Raw genomic sequence first — 20,229 nt, 5'->3', positions numbered from 1 at the left:
TCTGATTAAAAAAATGGGCAGAAGACCTGAATAGACATTTTTCCAAAGAAGATATACAGACGACCAACAGTCACATGAAAAGATGCTCAACATCACTAACTGTCAGGGAAATGCAAATCAAAAGCGTGGTGAGATATCATCTTACACCTGTCAGAATGGCTATTATGAAAAAGACAACGATTAAGTGTTGGTGATGATGTGGAGAAAAGGGAACCCTCGTGTGCTGTTGGTAGGGATGTCAGTTGGTTCAGCCACCAGGGAAAACAGTATGGCATTTCCTCAAAAAACTAAAAATAAAACTACTATATGATTCAGCAATCCCACTCCTGGGTATTGATCCAAAGAAAATGAAAACACTAAATTTAAAAAATATATGCACCCTCATGTTCATTGCATTATTTACAATAGCCAAGATATGGACAGATGAATAGATAAGGAAGATGAGAAATATATATATATATATATTACTCAGACATAAGAAAGAATGAAATTTTGACATTTGCAACAGCATGGATGGACCTAGAGGGTATTATGCTCAGTGAAATAAGTGAGAGAAAGACAAATAATAAGTGAGAGAAAGACAAATACAGTATGTTTTCAATTACATTTGGAATTTAAAAACCAAAATAAATGAACAAACAAAACAGAAACAGACTCACAGAGAGCAACCTTGTGGGTACCAGAGGGGAGAGGGCTGGGGAGAGGGGCAGGATAGGTGAAGGGGATTAAGAGATACAAACTACCAGTTATGAAACTAATCAGTCACAGGGATGTAATTAATGTACAGCACAGGGAATATAGTCAATATTTTATAATAATACTTTTTTTGAAGATTCTAATTAAATAAAAGTGAATGTGTTAATTTAGGACTCATTTTTCCCCTATTCTATGCCTCTCAAATGTTTAAATTTAAAACATATAATATCTTAGCTTTTATCCTATTTATATATAATAGCTGCCAGGAAAATGTTTTATAATACTTTAATTATATGTGATGTTGAATTTATATGATTAGGCCCAATGTGTATGTATTGTTTCGTGGGTATGTGTGTCGAGCTGATTTATAAAGTAAACTATTTTTTAAGCTGGGTTTTGCACTTCCACACAGAGTTATGTTTAAAAGAATACTTTTGAAATAGTTCAGTCTTTTAAAGTAAATTAAACAAGGATAATAACATGTGTATCATTAAAAAATACTAAAAATGTTATAAATATTTTGAATTATTTAAATATAATCCTTGAGGCTTATTTCAATATATACTATGACTTTCACTTCTTATTTAAATAAAGGATGGACATTACACTGAAGTAGTATCTATAATATAAACTTGCCTCATGGTACAGACTGTGATGACAATACATTTTCATTTTGTTGTTTCTAAAATTAAATGTGGAACTTCCCTGGTGGCGCAGTGGTTAAGAACCCGCCTGCTGATGCAGGGGACACGGATTCGAGCCCTGGTCTGGGAAGATCCCACATGCCGCGGAGCAACTAGGCCCGTGAGCCACAACTACTGAGCCTGTGCTCTAGGGCCCTCGAGCCACAACTATTGAGCCCGCGTGTCACAACTACCAAAGCCCGCACGCCTAGAGCCCATGATCCGCAACAAGAGAAGCCACCGCAATGAGAAGCCCGCACTGCAACGGAGAGTGCACCCCCACTCACTGCAACTAGAGAAAGCCCACGCACAGCAACAAACACCCAGTGCAGCCAGAATGTATATATATATATATATATATATATATATATATAAAATTAAATGCAGTGTTCATTAAACTGTGTAACTAGAAATAGGGTTTAACAGTAAGTAAATAAATCTTAAGTGCAAACTTTCACTAGAGTTTCCTCCACTGTAGCATGGAGGAAGACTTCTTTAAAAATAAATAAAACCCCAAAATCTTCTTTTTAAAGCTAAGAACTTCACATTCTTGAATTGGCAGATTGGATAATTCAGAAAAATCTTCCTGCCAAAAGCAACAAAAGAAGCTGGACAGAATGTATAATTCTTCTTTTGGTATCAAAAGAAACCATGGAATTCTGAAGACAGCTGAATATCATCAATGTGCTGAAGAAAAATAAATGCCAACTTAGAATTTCATATACAGAAACAGTACCCTACAGACTGTAGTATACATAAGTAGTTGCCTTATGAAGACGTAATATTTACTGATGCTTTTATCACTTTACAGGCAAAGCCATAGTACAATTTAACTCCATTTACTTCTTCCTTATATATATCCATTATTTTAAAGTATTTTAATTCTACGTGTTTTATATCCGACAAGTCTTGACTATTATTTTTCTGATAGTCATTATTCATTTAGCTATATCCCTGTATTTGCTATTTTATTGGTTTTTATTCCTTCTTTCATTTTCGTTGCAAATCATATTTCTTCTGCCTGAAGAATACTTTTTGTTATCTCTTTTAGTGAATTTCTACTGGTGGTGATTATTTTTTTTCAGTTTTCCTTTGATTGAAAATATCTTTATGTCAACTGCATTCTTAAAACTATAAGGATATAAAATGGTAAAAAATAAACATTAGATCTTGATAAGAATATATACTATAATTTATATTTTTATATATAACTGGTAAAATGAATAGGAGACAAAATACTCAGAGACATTTTACCAACCTGAATAACTTAATTAACAAAGTTGACTTAGTGGACGTGTACATAATTCTTCCTAAAAAAATTACAGAGGGCTTCCCTGGTGGCGCAGTGGTTGAGAGTCTGCCTGCCAAGAGCCTGCGTGTCTGGAGCCTGTGCTCCGCAACAAGAGAGGCTGCAATAGTGAGAGGCCCGTGCACCGCGATGAAGAGTGGCCCCCGCTTGCCGCAACTGGAGAAAAGCCCTCGCACAGAAACGAAGACCCAACACAGCCAAAAATAAATAAATAAATAAATAATTTTTCAAAAAACCCAAAAACTTACAGAATACATATTTTTTTACAAGCACGTGTGGAAAATTTATAAACAATGACTTTATGCTGAGCCATTAAGAAAGTCTCAACACATTATAAAGAACTGACATCATCCAGATTGTAATTCCTGACAACAGTTCAGTTAAACTATAAATCAGTTAGAAGAGCTAAGTAAAAAGTCTCCATATGTTGCAAATGAATAGAATTCCAAATATCCCAGTGGACAAATGAGATGTCATAGTGAAAATTATAAATCTGATGGACTGACCAAGAACAAAAAGAAAGAAAAGGTACAAATGACAAATGTCCGGAATGGAAGAGGCAAAGTCACTTGAGACTTGGAAGATATTAAGATAATCAAATTATACTTCAGGAGACGTCTGGTTCTGCCAAAATACAGTAGTTCCCTTCCTCGAAGATTCTCCCTCTTTGTACTAAAAACCCTGGACATCACTCAACAGAAACAAAAGAAGACTGTGGAAGTTGCAAAGAAGCAGGGGGCTGCCTAAGTTCCGTGGGATTTGGGGACGACCACTGCAGAGAGTTCCCTGTTTCCTTACTGTCTCCCCTAGAAACCACGCCTGCCAATAGCACAGACAAAAGTGCTCCAAGCAAGGCCAAAGGATGGGAAAAGGGTGACCAAACAACAGAAGACTTTTCTGCCCATTCCTACCCTACCCTGGGCACACACCAGCAGAAAAGTGTACCCCACCCGTGGTTTCAGCAGACTGAGGGGGAGCTGGCCTCCCACTCGCCCTCCACCTGCAGAAGCAGGTGGCATTGCTGCTGCCCTGCTGGGTGGTGGGGGTCCACTCCTGCACCTTCTATGCTATGGAGTGGTCCCACCCTTGGCTGGCTACTCTTCTGTGCAGGATTCCATGGCCGGGGCCAGGCTGGGAGTGGCACCCTGGGCAGTGGTGCTGACTACGCAGTGGGTAGGTGTACCTTCCTGAAAGGATGGACCATTGGAAGGTGAATTTCATCAAGTTGCTACCCAGTTGCTGGTGTCCTTGAGGAGGGGGCCATACCAGGGACTCAGAGGTGGCGTGAGCTGGAAGAGTCCGGGAAAGCGGGGGTCCATGCCATCGGGAGCACACGTAGCTCCACCTCATTACCCTGGCCATTCCGTCCATGTGTCCATGTGATGAAAGCTGGCAAGTGTCACCTGGCTGGGACATTTTACCCACTTGCTTGTTCGAGGCCTCTTCCAGGGCACAAGCTTCCTGCTGGATGTTAACATGAGATTCAATGTCCTCATACTTGTGCCCATGCCCCTGTGTCCGTCCACAGGTCCCTGCTCCAGACATTTTTGTATCCAATCTTCCAGGCTTTTTCCTTCTAGGCCCCTGGCTGTAGCCAGCCTGTGGACCACTGACCAGGAGCAGGTATGGAGTGTCCCCTCTCCAGTCTTTCTGCAACCTCTGAAATGGGCAGCTGCTCATAAATTCTGGCTTGCACTCACTGATGGAGCCAGTGCACTCATAAATCAAGCTTGGGATTTTCCTCATCCCTGAGTTGGTTGAACTGATGTGAGCATGGGCAAGGGCCCTGGTGCAATGGTTGTGGATAAGATGGGGGTTGGGACGCCAGCTCTTGCAGTGTACTTGGGCTTGCTGGTCCTGTCTGGACTCAGTCCTCAATGGACCACTTCCATGCAACAATGGACTGCTGCCGCGTCAGCCCAGATTCAGTGCCCAGTGGGCGGTTCTGGGTCCGTGATCAACTTGTGCCTAGAGCTAGGCATTCCGTCAGGCTTTATTACTGCATTACTCTGTCTCTCTCTCCTCCCTTTCGTCCTGGCCTGCAGAGGAGACCCACCAATGAACTGCTTAGTGATGTTGGTACTGCTCAGACCCTCACGTCCCTGATGGCCCTGTGAATGGCGTGCCCTTGAGCCCCCTTGTGGGACACAGTGCTCTGTTGGGATTCTCAGCCTCATGTCAGTTATCAGTTCCTGTATCCCTACATCTGCATTCCTTGCTCCATCACTTTCCCGGGGCGGCTCCAGCACTTCCACTCTGCTCAGTGGGGCCCATCACTTTCCCCAGGCCTCTAAGAGCACCGCTCCCCCAGCAGTAAGTCTGTGCATAACCTAAGGTCCTTGCCAGGGGAACCTCAGAAAAGTGTCCTGCTCAGTGAACCCCTGCACAGTCCATTTCATATTCCAGTTCCTCTGACCAAACACCCTCACACTCCAACCTCCTGGTTGCTGCCAGTGCAATGAATGGAGTCTTTCTGTGGCTACAAAGGGGCCCTCTGGCTCGACCCACAGTCTTCAATCATCTGTTTCTCATTATTCCTTTTCAAAGCATCCATTTGACTCAACAGTATCCTGCCAACACAGCTGACCTTGCTGGCATCACTGTCCCCTCATCCTTCAGATCTTCACACCTGCAAGCACACGGCACACCGGTGAGCACCCTCTCTGCCCACTGGCTGCACAGGGAATAAGTCCCTGAGCCCCACCTCACTGCCTGTGTTCTCCGACTACTCCTGGCTCCTGGTCTTCCTTGGGTTAGTTAGGATCTCCTGAGAAACAGTCACAAAAATAAGATTAGATGTGTAAGAGACTTATTTGGGAAAATGTGTGTGAGAGAAAAAGGGGAGAAAGAGAGAAGAGGCTGAGAGAGCCTGGGGTAAGATGCAGGTTGGACCCCTAGGAGGCAAGGAGGAAGGAGGGGAGGCCCTGGGTGGAGCTGGAGGCTGCAGCGTGGGTCCAAGACAGAGCAGGCTGGGTGACGGGCAGCCCTCAGGCCACAGTCGCCCATCAGGAAACCCCATGTATGCGGATAACGGGCCCGAGCTCTGCGCTCCATGGAGCTCGGTCACTGGGGGACACAGCCTGCAGGAAGCGCGGGGCCAGGGCAAACAGTGGGGGATCCAGAGCGCGGCCGTGGGTCCGTCGGTCAGTCACCCCTGATGGCAGAAGGTGGGGAAGGCGCGTTGTCACAGCTGTTACACCCGCATCCTGTGCCATCACCAGCCTGTCTATCCTGGGCACTGTGGTCTTCGGTTCACTCTGCCACAGGACACCGGGGTGCTTAGACTTGCCACGGAGGACCCCAGCCTTCCTGCCTGTTTCCACAGTGCTGGGGAAACCCAGTCTCCTCTGGAACACTAGAGTCAATCACTCTGACCTTACAGTCAGCTCCCTCTTAACGCATTGATTCGAGAGCGTGAGACGCAAGTTCCAGCTCACAGTTTAATAGACGCATTCCTCCCTTGGTAAATACTGCCTCTAAACTAGCAGAGTCCATAATTGCAGAGACCAGAAGCTAATGTTTGCTAGTTGGTCTGGGGTGTAATTGTGAGAAGCCATTCTTGTCACCTACCCCCCAACACACGCACGATTTGGAGATGCACGTGGGTCTTAACTATAGAAGTGATACTACCAGATACTACTCTCATACAGGTAGGGACAGTTCTCCCACCATGCCCTTCTCCAGATAATCACTGTAATTCTATAGGAGTAAAATCAATGAGGAGAGTGTGGCCATTGCTATTAGTTGGTGATTCAAAGCATAAGTCACACCCAGGAGGACATTACCTGAGCCGCCAGGTGATCTCTTCAGGTGGCACCAGAAGAGTCTTCATCAGACCAACCCACCATCCTGTCACTATAGATGTTTCAAGGTAATGGGGAGCAGGGTGAAACTAGCAAATTGTAAGAGCACAAGTCTATTGTCATGCTTCACCTCTTGTAAAGTAAGTTCCCTGTTCAGTAGCAATGCTGTGAGGACTATAATCACAGCAATAACGGCATCTGCTAAATCCGCAGGTGGTGGTTTTGGCAGAAATACTGGAAAGCAAATCTGCACCCAGTTCCAGTATGAACAAAACATGGCCCCTTTCAGGATGGCCTTGGTCCCATGCTGCTGGACCTGCCATCCAGGTGGTTGGCTGTCTCCCTGGTAAATGCTGCTGTAATGGGGGCTCCTTGTTGGACTCTCCTGTTGGAAGATCAGGCACTCAGAAGAGACTGCAGCCAGGTTGTGTCTTGATATCAGGCAGAGCCTCCATCTTTGTCACCATGGCCACTTGGTTCGTGGCAAGGAGAGGCGGACCACTGTCCACAGAACAGTCATCCCGTGTACTGGATGGTCAAAGCTCTCTCAGCTGAGTTTCCCTTTAGTGTGCATTCCTCCACGCTCTGTGAGTATTCTGAGAGATGCAGTCACAAACATTTCCTCCTTGTCACCAAATTTCCAATCTTGTCCCACTAAACTTTTGCTTATTGCTTAAAAATCCATGCAGCTCCATACTTGTAGTCAACTCTCATTTCTGACCAAGTGGAAAAACAAGGGCACTGCTCAAAGTTCCATCTCTTGAGAAGATTTCCTTTCACCGCTCTTACGGGACTACCTGTGAGCGTGGCTGTAACTGTCCACTTTTGGATGCTTCCAATATATCGTGTACAATCAACTTCCCCAGGCCTTCAGGACCCGCCCGAGCCCTTCTCACGCACACCCGTCCAGCACTCCCATGGCTGGTGGTGGGAGCAGCTCGTGCAGTGGCCTGCAGCAGCTGCAGAGCCATCACTTGCTCTGAGTCTCATTCAAAACTGGCAGCTTGCCAGGGTACTTAGTAAATTAGCAGGAGAAACACATCAGTAGAAATAAATACTGACTCCAAAATCAAGAGAATTCCCCTCTTCGGCTTTGCACCTCTTTCTTGCTGGAAGAAGCCAGCTGAAGAAATTCTTCTACAGTCATGGAAGGAAATCAACATGGGCCAGATCACAAGACCCTTAGAAATGTCACCAAGGTGGCAGGATCCTGAAATCTTGTGGGGCTTGCATCCAACCTTCTGACACGTCTGTGTCTCACAAAGCTGTGTGAAGAATTTGGTAATTCCTGTTTAGCAATGCAGTCAGCACAGTGCCTTTAACACAGTGGGTCAGCCTGGTGCACTGTGGAATGGAAAGGTCAAGTTATCTGCAGACAAGATGATGACAGAGTTGGAATTTGACACAGCCTTGCAGTAGGACAGTAAAAGTGTTATTCTTGGCTGGCCAGCTGAAAACAAACTGCTTCTGGTGGACTTTACCTAAAAGTACAAAGATGAGAGCATTCACCAGATCAGCAGCTGTGGACCACGTATCAGGGGCTGTTTTAATTTATTCTAGTAAATAAACAACAATTGTAAAGGAAGTTGCAACTGGAATCCCACCTGATGGAGTTGGACGGTCATTCTCCAAGGTCCACCGTCTTCTGCCCAGGCCGGAGAGATGCGTGCATGATGATGGGAGAGGAATCACTAGCCTTCATCCTTCTAGTCTTTGAAAATGGCATTAATCTCCTAAATCCCTCCAGAAATGCAATGTTGCTTTTGGTTTATTATTTTCATAGGTGGGGACAGTTCTAGGGGCTCCACTAGGTCTTTCCAGTTCCAATAACTCCATAGTTCATGGACCCAACAAGAGGAATTCATCCAGCTGCTATTCCGACTACATGTGCTGGAACTCGGAAGAGTCAGGCAGTGGACCAGGGAGCCCATGCAGCCCATCGTGAGACAGACCTGATCCCACACTCCTTTACTAGTCCCCACCCTGAGCACGGTGGTATCGTGAGTTCCTGGGAGTAACATCAGTTGAGAGCCAGAGTCGAGTAATCTCCAAAATAGCTGGTATGTTTCATTCTCTATCATGCAGCCACCCTAGCAAACGGCTGTGGGTCCCTTCTGGGAAGGTTGGAAAGATGTACAGCATGAATCTGGGGCCGTGTGGTGGGTCCTTCCTCAAGAGAGCCGCTGTGGGCTGCCTCTGCCCCAAGGTACACATACCTCTGAGTCTGTGAATTGATTCAGTTCTGGAAATTAGCTAAGAAGTCACGATTCTCAACTGCCATGGCTAAGTCAGGTTTCTTTGAAACAGGCCTGGAGCTCTGATAAACCAACCTGAATTTGAATCTCACAGATGGAACTGCCCTCCACCTCTTTCAGTCTGGGGACACCATGAGCAACGTGCCAAGACCCCCGTGGATCTGGTCGTTCTGATTGCTGCTTCAGCCCTGACGCCCACCACCTCTGGCCTCTGCATGGCACTTCTCCTGGATGCCATCAGCCCACGTGATTCACCAGGTCCATCTCAACTCCCATCGCTGGACCACAAAGCGCTGCCAGTACAGAGACCTCAAGAGGCCAGCATGCTCTTCACCAAGAGCTCCTCTGAGCCCTGGAAGGGAGAGGCCTCTAGACCCATCAGGGGCCAGAAATAGGGGAGTCTGCGTGGAAATCTCACATAAAACGTCCACGCCAGCATTCCAGCCTCCCTAAGCCTTCAGATGCCTTACTCGGCATGCCAAGTAATTCCAGGCTGTTAACTTTATTCAGTGTAAGCTACCCACCGCTGGGTTCAGAGTCCAGTCAATCAGATGAGCAAACCGTTAGTGCGATTCCCAGCTGCTCCAACTAATACACTGAATCCAGGCTCTCTGGCAATGACACCCGTCTCAATACGTTCAGCCCCACGCAACACGGCATTCCTTCCACTCTGGCTGAGTACACTGAGGACCTATTCCCTATGCATCGGTTATACACTTTCTATTGCTGTGTAACACATCACCATATATTTCATGGCCGAGGACAACATCCGTTTTCATCCCAGTTTCTGGGGTTTGGCTTAGCTAGGTCCTCTGCCCGGGACAGAGCTGTAGACAGGTGCTGGCTGGGCTGGGCACCTTTCTGGAGGAGGGTGTCCTCATCTCAGCTCACATGGTTGTTGGCAGAATCCAATTCCTTGCAGTCTTAGAACTAAGGCACTGCTTTCCTGCCAGCTGACAGCCAGGGACTGCCCTCGGCTCTCTGAGCCCACTGCAGGCCCTTGCCACTTGGTCCTCTTACAGGTCCTCTCACGACATGGCAGCTGTTTCTGTGCCAGTGGAAGGATCTCTTGCTCCAGATCCAGCAAAAAGGAAATCAGTGACTCTCCCATCTTTGACATCTTCTGTTGTCTAAAATCAAGTCACAGGTTATACCTGCATTCGAGGGAAGAGGATTATACCAGACATAACTCACCAGGGGGGTCCCGATCAGGTGTCTCCAACGTCGCCTATGCATGTCCCCAGTAAGCTTCTGCTGTAAACTGGCTACTACAATTCTTCTGATACATGCGGTACAGAACACTTGCTAACCAAACACCCTGGGGACTGCCAGGATTCAAATTAAGGTCTAGGTTCAGAAGCAATGAAAAATGATAGTTTTGGGGAGGAAACAAGACAACTGTTTTAGGACGACCATTATAGGCTCTTCAGGCAAGGGGAAGTTTAGGCTCCTCAGGGGAGGAAGGGCTGCTCTTGCTGACAAACAAATCCCAGTAGAATGTTGGGCTTAATGTGTTTGGCTTCACTGGGACTTTCACATGTCCTCACCTCAATTCTTTCCCAACCAGTGCCTGGCCTCTATCATGAAAAACATATTAGGTGGTGAGTTCAAGTAGATTTATCATCCAATCCACCATAGGATTCGAATTTAAGTTTGTTTATCAAAAATCTGTGTGGCCACAGGAAAAGAGAGCTACTTCCATGGCAGTCATAGGAACTTTCTGGGTTTTTTTGAAGCCCTGAACTCATCATTTTCTTTCACCAAATGCAGTTAGAAGCAACCAACTCATCCCGGTCCTTATACTTCATTGTCTTCATTAAAATGTACTATTTCATCTGCAGCCTTGTCTTCCATAGGCACTTGGCCCTGAGTGATGACAGGTGATAATTTAAATGATGTTCCCCCACTGAATGCCAGGAGTTACCACCATCAGTGGAGTCCATCTTGTCTTTACATCTATAAAAGGACAGATCTGTGGAAACTGAGACTCCTGGGGAGGCTCAGCCTCTGGACATCAGGCAGTGGGTGGCATAACTGAGGTCACTGCTGGTCAATGCTGGCAGCAAGTCAGACGCACAGCAGAGGAGAAGTGAGGGCCAGCTGGGGCCTTTGAGGGCACCTGTGCATCTTCTGTCACCAAGCTTAACCATGAGGACACAACACAACCTAACATAAGAGAACTGTCCTGCCCTTGGATACCCAACTCTGGGCAGCGATAGCTTATGAGTGTTCTGGGCCCCTGACGTCCAGAAAGTAGAATAGAACAGAGAAGGAAGATAACCACTGAGGTCAGAACCAGGGACCAATCAAAGAACTCACCCGTGTTTGACAGCAGAAGATCTCACTGTACCTTGCCCACCTGGATGGTGATTGGGATGTGTTTCTCTTTCCTCCCTTTTCTGAATGGGCGCTTTAAACTAGTCCCTCTCTTCCTTCTCACCCATTTTATATTGGTAGTTTGGAGGCACATCACCTCTAGACCATAGGGACCCTGGACCTGATGCAACCTTCCACACATCAACCATGATTTTGAACTTCAACCTGAATGCACTCACTGGGTGAGAGTTTGAACCTGTATTATGGGGGAGGGAGAGACAATGAGCACGTGACCTGCAGAGCTTGTTAATGTGAAGGGTGTGTATTGATGCAGACTCGTTAAAGGGATGCTCTGTGTCAGATAAAGACACCGGCCCACTCAACACCATTCCAAGTCCATGTTCACTTTTAAGCCCTCTTCTCTATTAATGAGAATCAAAGATGAATATATCAATTTCCCACTTACGCATCCTTGGGACATTGTCCCCTTCAATGTGATGTAAAAGTCTTGTAGAGGGCTTTCATCTTCATCTTTTTTCTGAATGGAAGGTCAACCCAATGCCTAGATGCACAACAGCCACCTACAACCATGAAGACAAAAGCTACACTAAGGAAGGTGGAGCAAAAAAGGACAGGTGGCCCAAGTTAAGGACAGCTCTATGGAGACATGGCACCAGCTCTAACCCGACCTTTGCTGGACTCGAGAGAGAACGGAAACCACTGCATAAGCAGTTACAGGGCTCTCTGTAACTGACACACATCTTCACCACTCATCAGTTTGTAAAGTTGGGGAAGTTATACAATTACTGTGACTCGATTTTCTCATATACGAAATGAGAGTGATATAATAATAAATCACAGAATTGGGTAAATAAAACACGAAAATATACGCAAAGGATTTCAAACAAATCTTTTCACATAATAAGCACTCAGTAAATAACACTCGTTAGCACCAGAAGCAGCATAATTATACGAGGAAAGCTCAACCTCACCAGTACCGCAGAAAAATGAAAGTATAATATGGGAAACTATTTCCATCTGTCAAGATAAATAATTAAAAAAATGAATTCAGGGAATTCCGTGGTGGTCCAGTGGTTAGGCCTCTGTGCTTTCACTGCTGGGCCTGGGTTCAATCCATGGTCGGGGAACTAAGATCCCACAAGCTGTGTGGTGTGCCGACACCCCCCCCCCCAAAAAAAAAGAATTCAGAGAGGGTGCAGTGAAATGTATACTCTGATATATCACTTGTGGGACTATAAATTGATACAATTCTTAGGAAATAAATTTGGCAAATGGTCCTAAGGATTAGAAATATCCAAACCCAGTAATTCTACTTCTGGGCAGAGAGAAGACTTAAAAATACCACAGAGTATTAAGAAAGAAGATGTTACCTGTAATGCTACATAAAACAGCGAAAGTCTGGAAGCAGTAGAAATGTCCAACAATTAGAAATGATTAACCATACTATAGTAATTTTGCTGAAATGTATCATATGTAATAATCATTAAAATTATGTTAGTGAGGTGTATAAGATGGTATGGAAAATATATATTAAGGGAAATACTGACTGCATATACATGAATAAAACATATAACATGAATAAAAAAATCACACAAAAGTAGGAAATTTACCAAAATGTTAACATTGCTGATATCTGGGTTATGAAACTGTAAGTGGTATTTTCCCCCTACTTCTAATTTCCACTATTTTACCTATTTCCTGTAATGAACTCTCTACCAATTAGGATGCTTTTAGCTGCAGAAAACCTAACTTGCTTTAACGAAAGGAACTTTCCTATCTCACAGAACTGGGGAGTCCAGGGCAGGCTGGGATTCAGACACAATAAGGATAGTGATTCAGCAGCATCATCAAGTGCCAGCTCTTTCCATGTCTCCACTTGGGGTCCTCAGCGTGGGCTTCATCCTCAGGGTGTTCACCTCATGGTTTCAACAAAGTGGCAGCCAAAAAAAAGTCACGTGCTGACTGGCTAAGAAGGATAGGTCTCTGGAGTAAACAAACTTGGTGCTCTGTTGGGAAGAAGGGGGGCGAATTGATACTGGAGAGTGAGCAACAATGTCTTCCCCAAATGGCTACTCTTGTCATTTGTCAAAGTATGTTTACTGCTTCCAAGATTTTCCAAAGTAATTCATTTCACTGTAGAAGACTTGGAAAACAGAGGGTATCAAAAATCCTCACACAGGACCCTATCACATAGCATGACCACTATTAACATTTTGGTTTATTTGTTTTAAAACTCTAAACAATACTACATAACATTCTACCATATGGAAACAGCATAATTTATTTAACCATTTCATTCTTGCAGGTAATTTCTGTTAATTCCATTTTCATTATTAGTACCATTGGATGGAATATTTCACCTGATCTCTAATTTGCTTCCTTTGGATAGTGCCCTTTAAGTGAAATTACTGGACCAAACTTGTTAAGACTCTTTTTACATATTGCCAAATGAATACATATTACACACCTATAATGAGAAAAAAATCTAATTGATAAAATACAAAATGGGAACCATATTTCCCATAAGTTCACAGGTCAATGTAAATGTCAGATTGTGTAATTAAGAAAAAAAATGTTTTGTTAAATTTAAGGCACTATATAAATGTAAGATATTATTTTGATATAAACAAAAATAATGAACACCTGTAACTGTCTTATGACAACAATCTCTCTTAGGGATTAGTTTATAGTTTTTATCATACATATTGTCAATTGCTTAAAACAACTTTCAACATTCCACAACCTATCTATTAATATAACAGAAGCAACTTTTATCTTAGTTATTATTTATACTCATGGGACTTTAATAATCTATTAGTTTAAAAATTATTAAGCACATAACTATGTGCTTTGAAGATGACTAGGAAACTAGGAATACACTAGTATAATTGAATGTGGAAGACAGACACACAACCAACTAAAATAAACGTGATATGTGGTAAAACAGAGCCAAGAACATTTCACTTTGAGAACCAAGAAAAAGAATTAACACTTCTCTTTCTTCTCCTAGCTCATCCTCTGCTTAAATTTCTACCAGCTGTTCTTTTTGCCTGGACTTTTAAATCTGACCTGTTCTGCCCCCTGGAATTTGTGTGGCCTCATTTCTGGTCTGCCTTCACATGCTGAAAGTCCGTGACTGGCTCCATTCATTCTCCTGTCACTTGTCTCTTCTCATTCCAGATTACCCGTCTCTTCTGACCTCCAGTGCCCGTCATCACCATGTCACCCCTACTGCTGCCTTCCCAGCTGACCAGCTAGGGGGCTAGTACTGATCATGCCTCAGAAGGATGTATCAGAAATTAAATTCCTCTGGGCTTTTAAATAATAGGAAGAAAGTAATCCAAACTTAGGGAGTACAAAGGAAAGAATATGTACTCCAATTCATCTTATTATTAAATTAAGAAATTTGGAAAACTTTAGAAGCTTGCACTACTTTTACAGATGGAGACTTAATAGGTCTTTTACTAGTTACAGAAAGCACGTGCTAGAGGAACAATAACTCACCCAAACAGTAAAACAGCAAAAATACGTGACTTAATAGTGAGAAGACGGCTCTTGAAAAACCTCTCAAAAATATATGAAAACAATTACGTCATGATTAGGAAAGTCCAAAGGGATTGTTAAAGAAAGATCAACAAGGCTAACAAAGAAATGTCATTTCCCTTCCCTCTCTTATTTGTGTGAGAATTCCAGAGTAACGTTTGTCCATAGGATGACGGAGAAGCTAATGTATTTACTGGACACTTTCAAAAAGCCATGCAGAGCCTCCGTGTGAGTACATGCCTCTCCTGTCCAGTGTGCTGCACACCTGTGCCCAGATCCAATCCGTGTGCATTTTCCATTTACATGTGTTCACGTCTCCAGAAAGGAAATATGAAGAGAAAAACAGGGAACGTTCCAAGAGAGTGTAAAGTGGATACGAATATAATTAAAACAGTAATTAGAAAACTGAGAAGCTACTAATTTTGTGATTTACTCATGTATTTTCCTGGTAATTAATATTTAAATTTTTGGTAGTTTTTCATATTCAAACACAACATCCCAGGGTGAGAGAGTAAGTATTAGGCGGTCGCAGCAGTGGTATCTGTCACAGAACACTGTAATAGTGAAGGAAGTGAAACGACTGCTTGATTCTCACCCCTACCGGTGCTGCTGGGGAAAGAAACTGCTTAGTTTCTCTTTCTCTCCACATTGTGAAAGCTCAAATGTTAATTTAGGCACATACAATGATTACTCCATTCTAAAATGTCAAAAAGGTAATTTGAGGGACTTGCAACTGAAAAGTTTAAGATCACCACATTGAAGTATATTAAAAACTCATAGTGTGTTTGGGACTAGGTCTTAAACTAAAGTGGCTAAAAATTGCAATAATAAGACTTGCAGTGACTTTGAGCTATGAAAGGTCAAACTGGAAGGAATAGAATCCCATAAAATTAAAACAAAGGAATGAAACAGGCTGAAATTAAAATGATTGTGGAAGAATATGGTGGCCTGAGATTAGTCAACATATAATAACGATAGAATGGGCTATTTTTGAAAAATCATAAAAAAATCTTTTGGGCTAACCCAATATAGTATATTTGAACCTATTTTAAAAACAGTGATCCAAGAAATATTTTGGAGTCATATGTAGGTCTGGCACTAATGAAAAAAGATTACTGGATGTTCTGTATATAAGGCATTTAGACATACCGTGTTTCAATTAAAATGATGACACCATATTTTGGTAATATCTAATATATTTAATTTTGGCATAATAGTGATTTATTATGTAGTAATATTTCAAAAATATGCTTTTGTGTTTAACAAACCACCGAAGAGCTCAAAATAATGGCCTATAAACATGCTTTTGCTCCAAACACCAAGCTGCTATTGCACTGAAGGCAGTGAATTCCATCACGGGAGTTATAAGATCCAGGGCTGCAGATCACTGTGAATAAAAAATAAGTTAATAAGTAACGGTTTCCTAATGCCACGTAAATTAACTTTATATGGAGGATAAATTTTCAAAGAAGGTTCTTTTTTTTCTTTTTGTTTTTAATTGTGGTAAAATGCACATAGCATAAAATTTGCCATTTTAACCATTTTTAAGTGTACAGTTCAGTAGTGTTAAATGTATGCAAATCATTGTACAACTAATCTCCAGAACTTCTGCATCTGGGAAAAACTGCAACTCTATACCCATTAAAGATCTCCTCATTCCCCCTCTCCTAGCTCCTAGCAGCCACCATTCCACAATTTGTTTCTATGCGTTTGACTCCTCTAAATGCCTCATGTAAGTGAAAAGTTTTAAGTTTTCACTCTAATCCAGCTTAAACCAAGACTGTGACCTAAAATAGTTTTACTGACCACACGATGTTGACATCAGAAGGCTGACTGGACCATCCTGTAAGTTACAGAAGAAGCCACAAGGGGTCAAGAACCAAATGTGACTACCAGATGGTCTATAGTAACCACGATTTAGATGTATAAAGATAGCCCCAAACATGGGAAGGACTTGCAGATCATTTCTAACAATCCTCTGATTTCAAATCCTATTTCTATCATGGGTTAAAGGTGTAATTCTGGAAAAATTACTTAGCCTAAAACGTAACTCAGTTTGGTCATCCCTAACATAAGGACAATGTATACCATGAATACGTCACCACTGCTCCCTCTGCATGATGGAAAGTAAAGAAAGGCAGGAAGAAACCAAAGTCAAATACATTCTCTGCCATTGATTAACTTTGGGATCCTGGGCAAAGTAGTCAATTCTCTTAGTTCTAGTTTCCTTATTTGTAAAACAGGTACAGTAACAATCAAGTCATAGCATTACTGTGAGGACTGAAACCAGATGACTTAGATGAAAAGGCACCCAGCATGTGATGGGCACTCAATAAATGCTTAACCCTGTGCATTGCGGGGTTGCTGCCTCTACTCACCTCTTCCACTGGGGGGGGGGGCGGGCATCAAGGTCATGGGATGCCATCACCCCTAATTGGGTTGGAGTCTCTGACTAACCTATTGCAGATGTGGTCAGCCAAGGGATCACAAAGATGTCAGTAACAGCACATCTAAGGCATGGGTATCATGGGCCATCAAAAAAGATTCTTTTTCTAGCACCATGATTTAATAATACATGTCACTGACTGGATCTGGGTCATATTATATTATTTAATTTCTTATTCTTTTTAAAATATATTTTTTCAAATTGGGAAATATCTTAACCGTCACTCAGAAAAAGTATTTTCCATTCTAGGTTCCACAGAGTTCCTCAAGTTTTAATAGACATTTTATTTGGGAATTAATGTTCCAGATGGAAAAAAAATTGGGAAACAAAGTTAAATAGATTTATTTGCTGCAGTAAAAAGAAGAGTGTTTAAAGTGAAAATGTATGTGGTAAAATTCTAATGATATAATATTTCTCAAAGGTGTGTGATCATGGTACACTTTCTCTCAAAACACATATTAATATTTCTTGATGCACAAATATGGAAAGATTTAGCAAATGTATTGAAAGTGTCAAATCATTACATATGGAAAAGAGAAACCTGCATGCAGTCTTTACACACAGACTTTATACATGACTGTTACAAACAGAACTGATACTGGCATAAAATCATCTAAACCAAAGTTTAAATAAATAATGATATTCTAATAAATATTCTTGTAATTAAAAAAACCTTCATCATATAGTACATGTTATACCACAGAGCCCTTATCTGTAGCACTCTCTCCTAGGATATATCCTGAAATATTTTGTTCTCTTTTAAGTGGAATTGAGGAAAAATGCTAAAATGTTATTTAAATTTAAAGTACAAAATTAGTGAACTTTTCTTCCAGGTCTGAGTCTCAGTGAGAAGCACATCTCCCAGCTACAGTTATGAGAGCAGCCTGATTAAAACTTGATTATTTCAATAAGAAGAGAAGGAAGCATTGGTGACTGATCGGTATCGACATATGAAGAAATAAGTAAATACAGGAAAATATCTTAATAAATTTTGGATAGAGAATAATTCCTTAAAAAGGGAAGTGACTAGCCATAATAGAAAATAATTGATACATGTGGTATTAAAATTAAGAACTTAAAGTAACAATAGTAACAATAGTCAAGCAAGAAAACTAGGAAATAGTTGCAGCTATATACCCAACAGAGGACTACCATTCAGAAAACACACACAATTCATATAAATCAATAAGAAAAGGACAGAAAATAATAGGAAAAACTTAACCAAGGAGGCAAATTCTTGTGTACTGAAAACTACCAAAAATTGCTGAAAGAAATCAAAGACACAAATGGGAAGACATCCCATGTTCATTTAATATTTAATATTGTTAAGATGTCAGTACTACTAACTATCCATGAAATCTCTATCTATGAAATCTCTAGCTTCTATGAAAGCTCTATCAAAATCCCAGTGGTGGCGTTTTCAGAGATAAAAAAATTCATCATAAAACTCATTTGAAATCTCAAGGGACTCAGAATAGCCAAAACAATTTTGTAAAAGAATAACAAAGTTGGACATCTCACACTTGCTGATTTAAGTACTACAAAGCTACAGTAATTTCAGTGGTCTGGTACTGACATAAAGACAGAATTACAGACAAAAAAATAGAAATAAACTCCCAAATAATTTTTAACAAGGATACCAAGATCATTCGATGAGGAAAGGACAGTCTTCAACAAATGGTTGAGCAAACTGGATATCCACTTGAAAATGAATAAGGCTGGACTCACCTTACACCATATATACAAAAATTAACTCAAAATGGATCAAAGACCTAAACATAAGAGCTAAAACCATGAAATTCTCGGAAGAAAACATAGGAAAAAGCTTTATGACATTAGATTTTACAATGATTTTTTATATGACACTGAAAGCATGAGGACAAAAGACAAATAATTAAATTGGACTACATCAAAATCGAAACTTTTTCTGCACACTTGAACCAAGGAAAGGCCATGTGAGGACAAAATGAGAAGGTGGCCCATTATGCCATCATCAAGCCAAGAGAGAACTCACCAGAAACGAATCACCAGCACCTTGAACTTGGGCTTCCAGCCTCCAGAATTGTGAAAAAAAATTTTGTTTAAGCCATCCAGTATACGGAATTTTGTTATGGCGGCCCAACCTAATACAGTATTTATCCAAAAGAACTAAAAGTAGGATCTCGAAGAGATATCTGCACACCCATGTTCAGTGCAGCATTATCCACAATAGCCAAGAGGTGGAAGCAACCCTATGTCCATTGACAGATGAATGGATAAAGAAAACATGGCATACACATGTGGACAACGGAAATGTGGTACATTAGTGCCGGGCCACCTAATGTGATGTTAATGTGGGAATGTGAAATTATAAAAAGTACTGTGAAATGGTATGAAAATGTGTGATGGTCACATACTACACATGTTGGAGGTGGGAATGTGATACATATACACACACATACACAACAGAATAGTATTTAGCCTGCAAAAGGAAGGAAATTCTGACACATATTACAACATAGATGCCAAGTGAAATAAGCCAATCACAAAAGGACAAATGCCACATGATCTCATTTACATGAGGTACCTAGAGTAGTCATCAAATTTACAGGGACAGAAAGAAGAAGGGTGGTTGTCAGGGACTGAAGGGAGGGCAGAATGGGGAGCTAGCGTTTAATAGGTATAGAATTTCAGTTTGGGAAGACGAAAAAGTTCTGGAGATGGATGGTATTGATGCTTACACAACAATGTGAATGTGCTTAATGTCACTAATTTGTACCTTTCAATATGCTTAAAAGGTTAAATTTTATGTATATTTTACCATAATAAAAAATGTGATGCATTACATAATCATCAGATTGCACATATTTAAAGTTTGGTTATGCCAAGAATTGGCATAGATGTAGACAGGATCTGTCCTACACTGCATTGTAAAAGTGTTTTCTAAATTTTTTGTATTAACCCAATCTGACATATTTTAATGAACTGCTCATCTTATGATCCAATATTAGCTAAAGACCTAGGATATACAAACAAAAATATTCCCAACACCATTGTTTGTCATAGTAGAAAAATTGAGAAGTAGGAAGCAATTTCAACCAACAATAAAACAGATATATACTCCTTGATATATTCATAAAATAGAATATTATATAGAAAAGAAAATTTTTTTAAATTG

The 20,229-nt window shown here is 41.6% G+C and overlaps 1 protein-coding gene across 1 annotated transcript in view; it reads right to left on the bottom strand.

Moving 5' to 3' along the window:
• Nucleotides 1–15,804: 15,804 nt before the first annotated feature.
• The window catches only part of LOC118901050 (zona pellucida binding protein), a 94,178-nt gene continuing 89,753 nt past the window's right edge, over nucleotides 15,805–20,229 (bottom strand). Inside the window, exon 8 of the mRNA XM_036864026.1 lies at nucleotides 15,805–16,013. Within this exon, the coding sequence (XP_036719921.1) occupies nucleotides 15,919–16,013 (95 nt within the window). The 3' untranslated portion in view covers nucleotides 15,805–15,918. The remainder of the gene's footprint in view (nucleotides 16,014–20,229) is intronic.

This window comes from Balaenoptera musculus, chromosome 9, assembly GCF_009873245.2.
Source record: "Balaenoptera musculus isolate JJ_BM4_2016_0621 chromosome 9, mBalMus1.pri.v3, whole genome shotgun sequence".
In the NCBI taxonomy this organism is placed as follows: domain Eukaryota; kingdom Metazoa; phylum Chordata; class Mammalia; order Artiodactyla; family Balaenopteridae; genus Balaenoptera; species Balaenoptera musculus.
The sequence above is the reverse complement of the archived record's forward strand: the minus strand, read 5'-3'. Positions and strand labels throughout refer to the sequence as shown.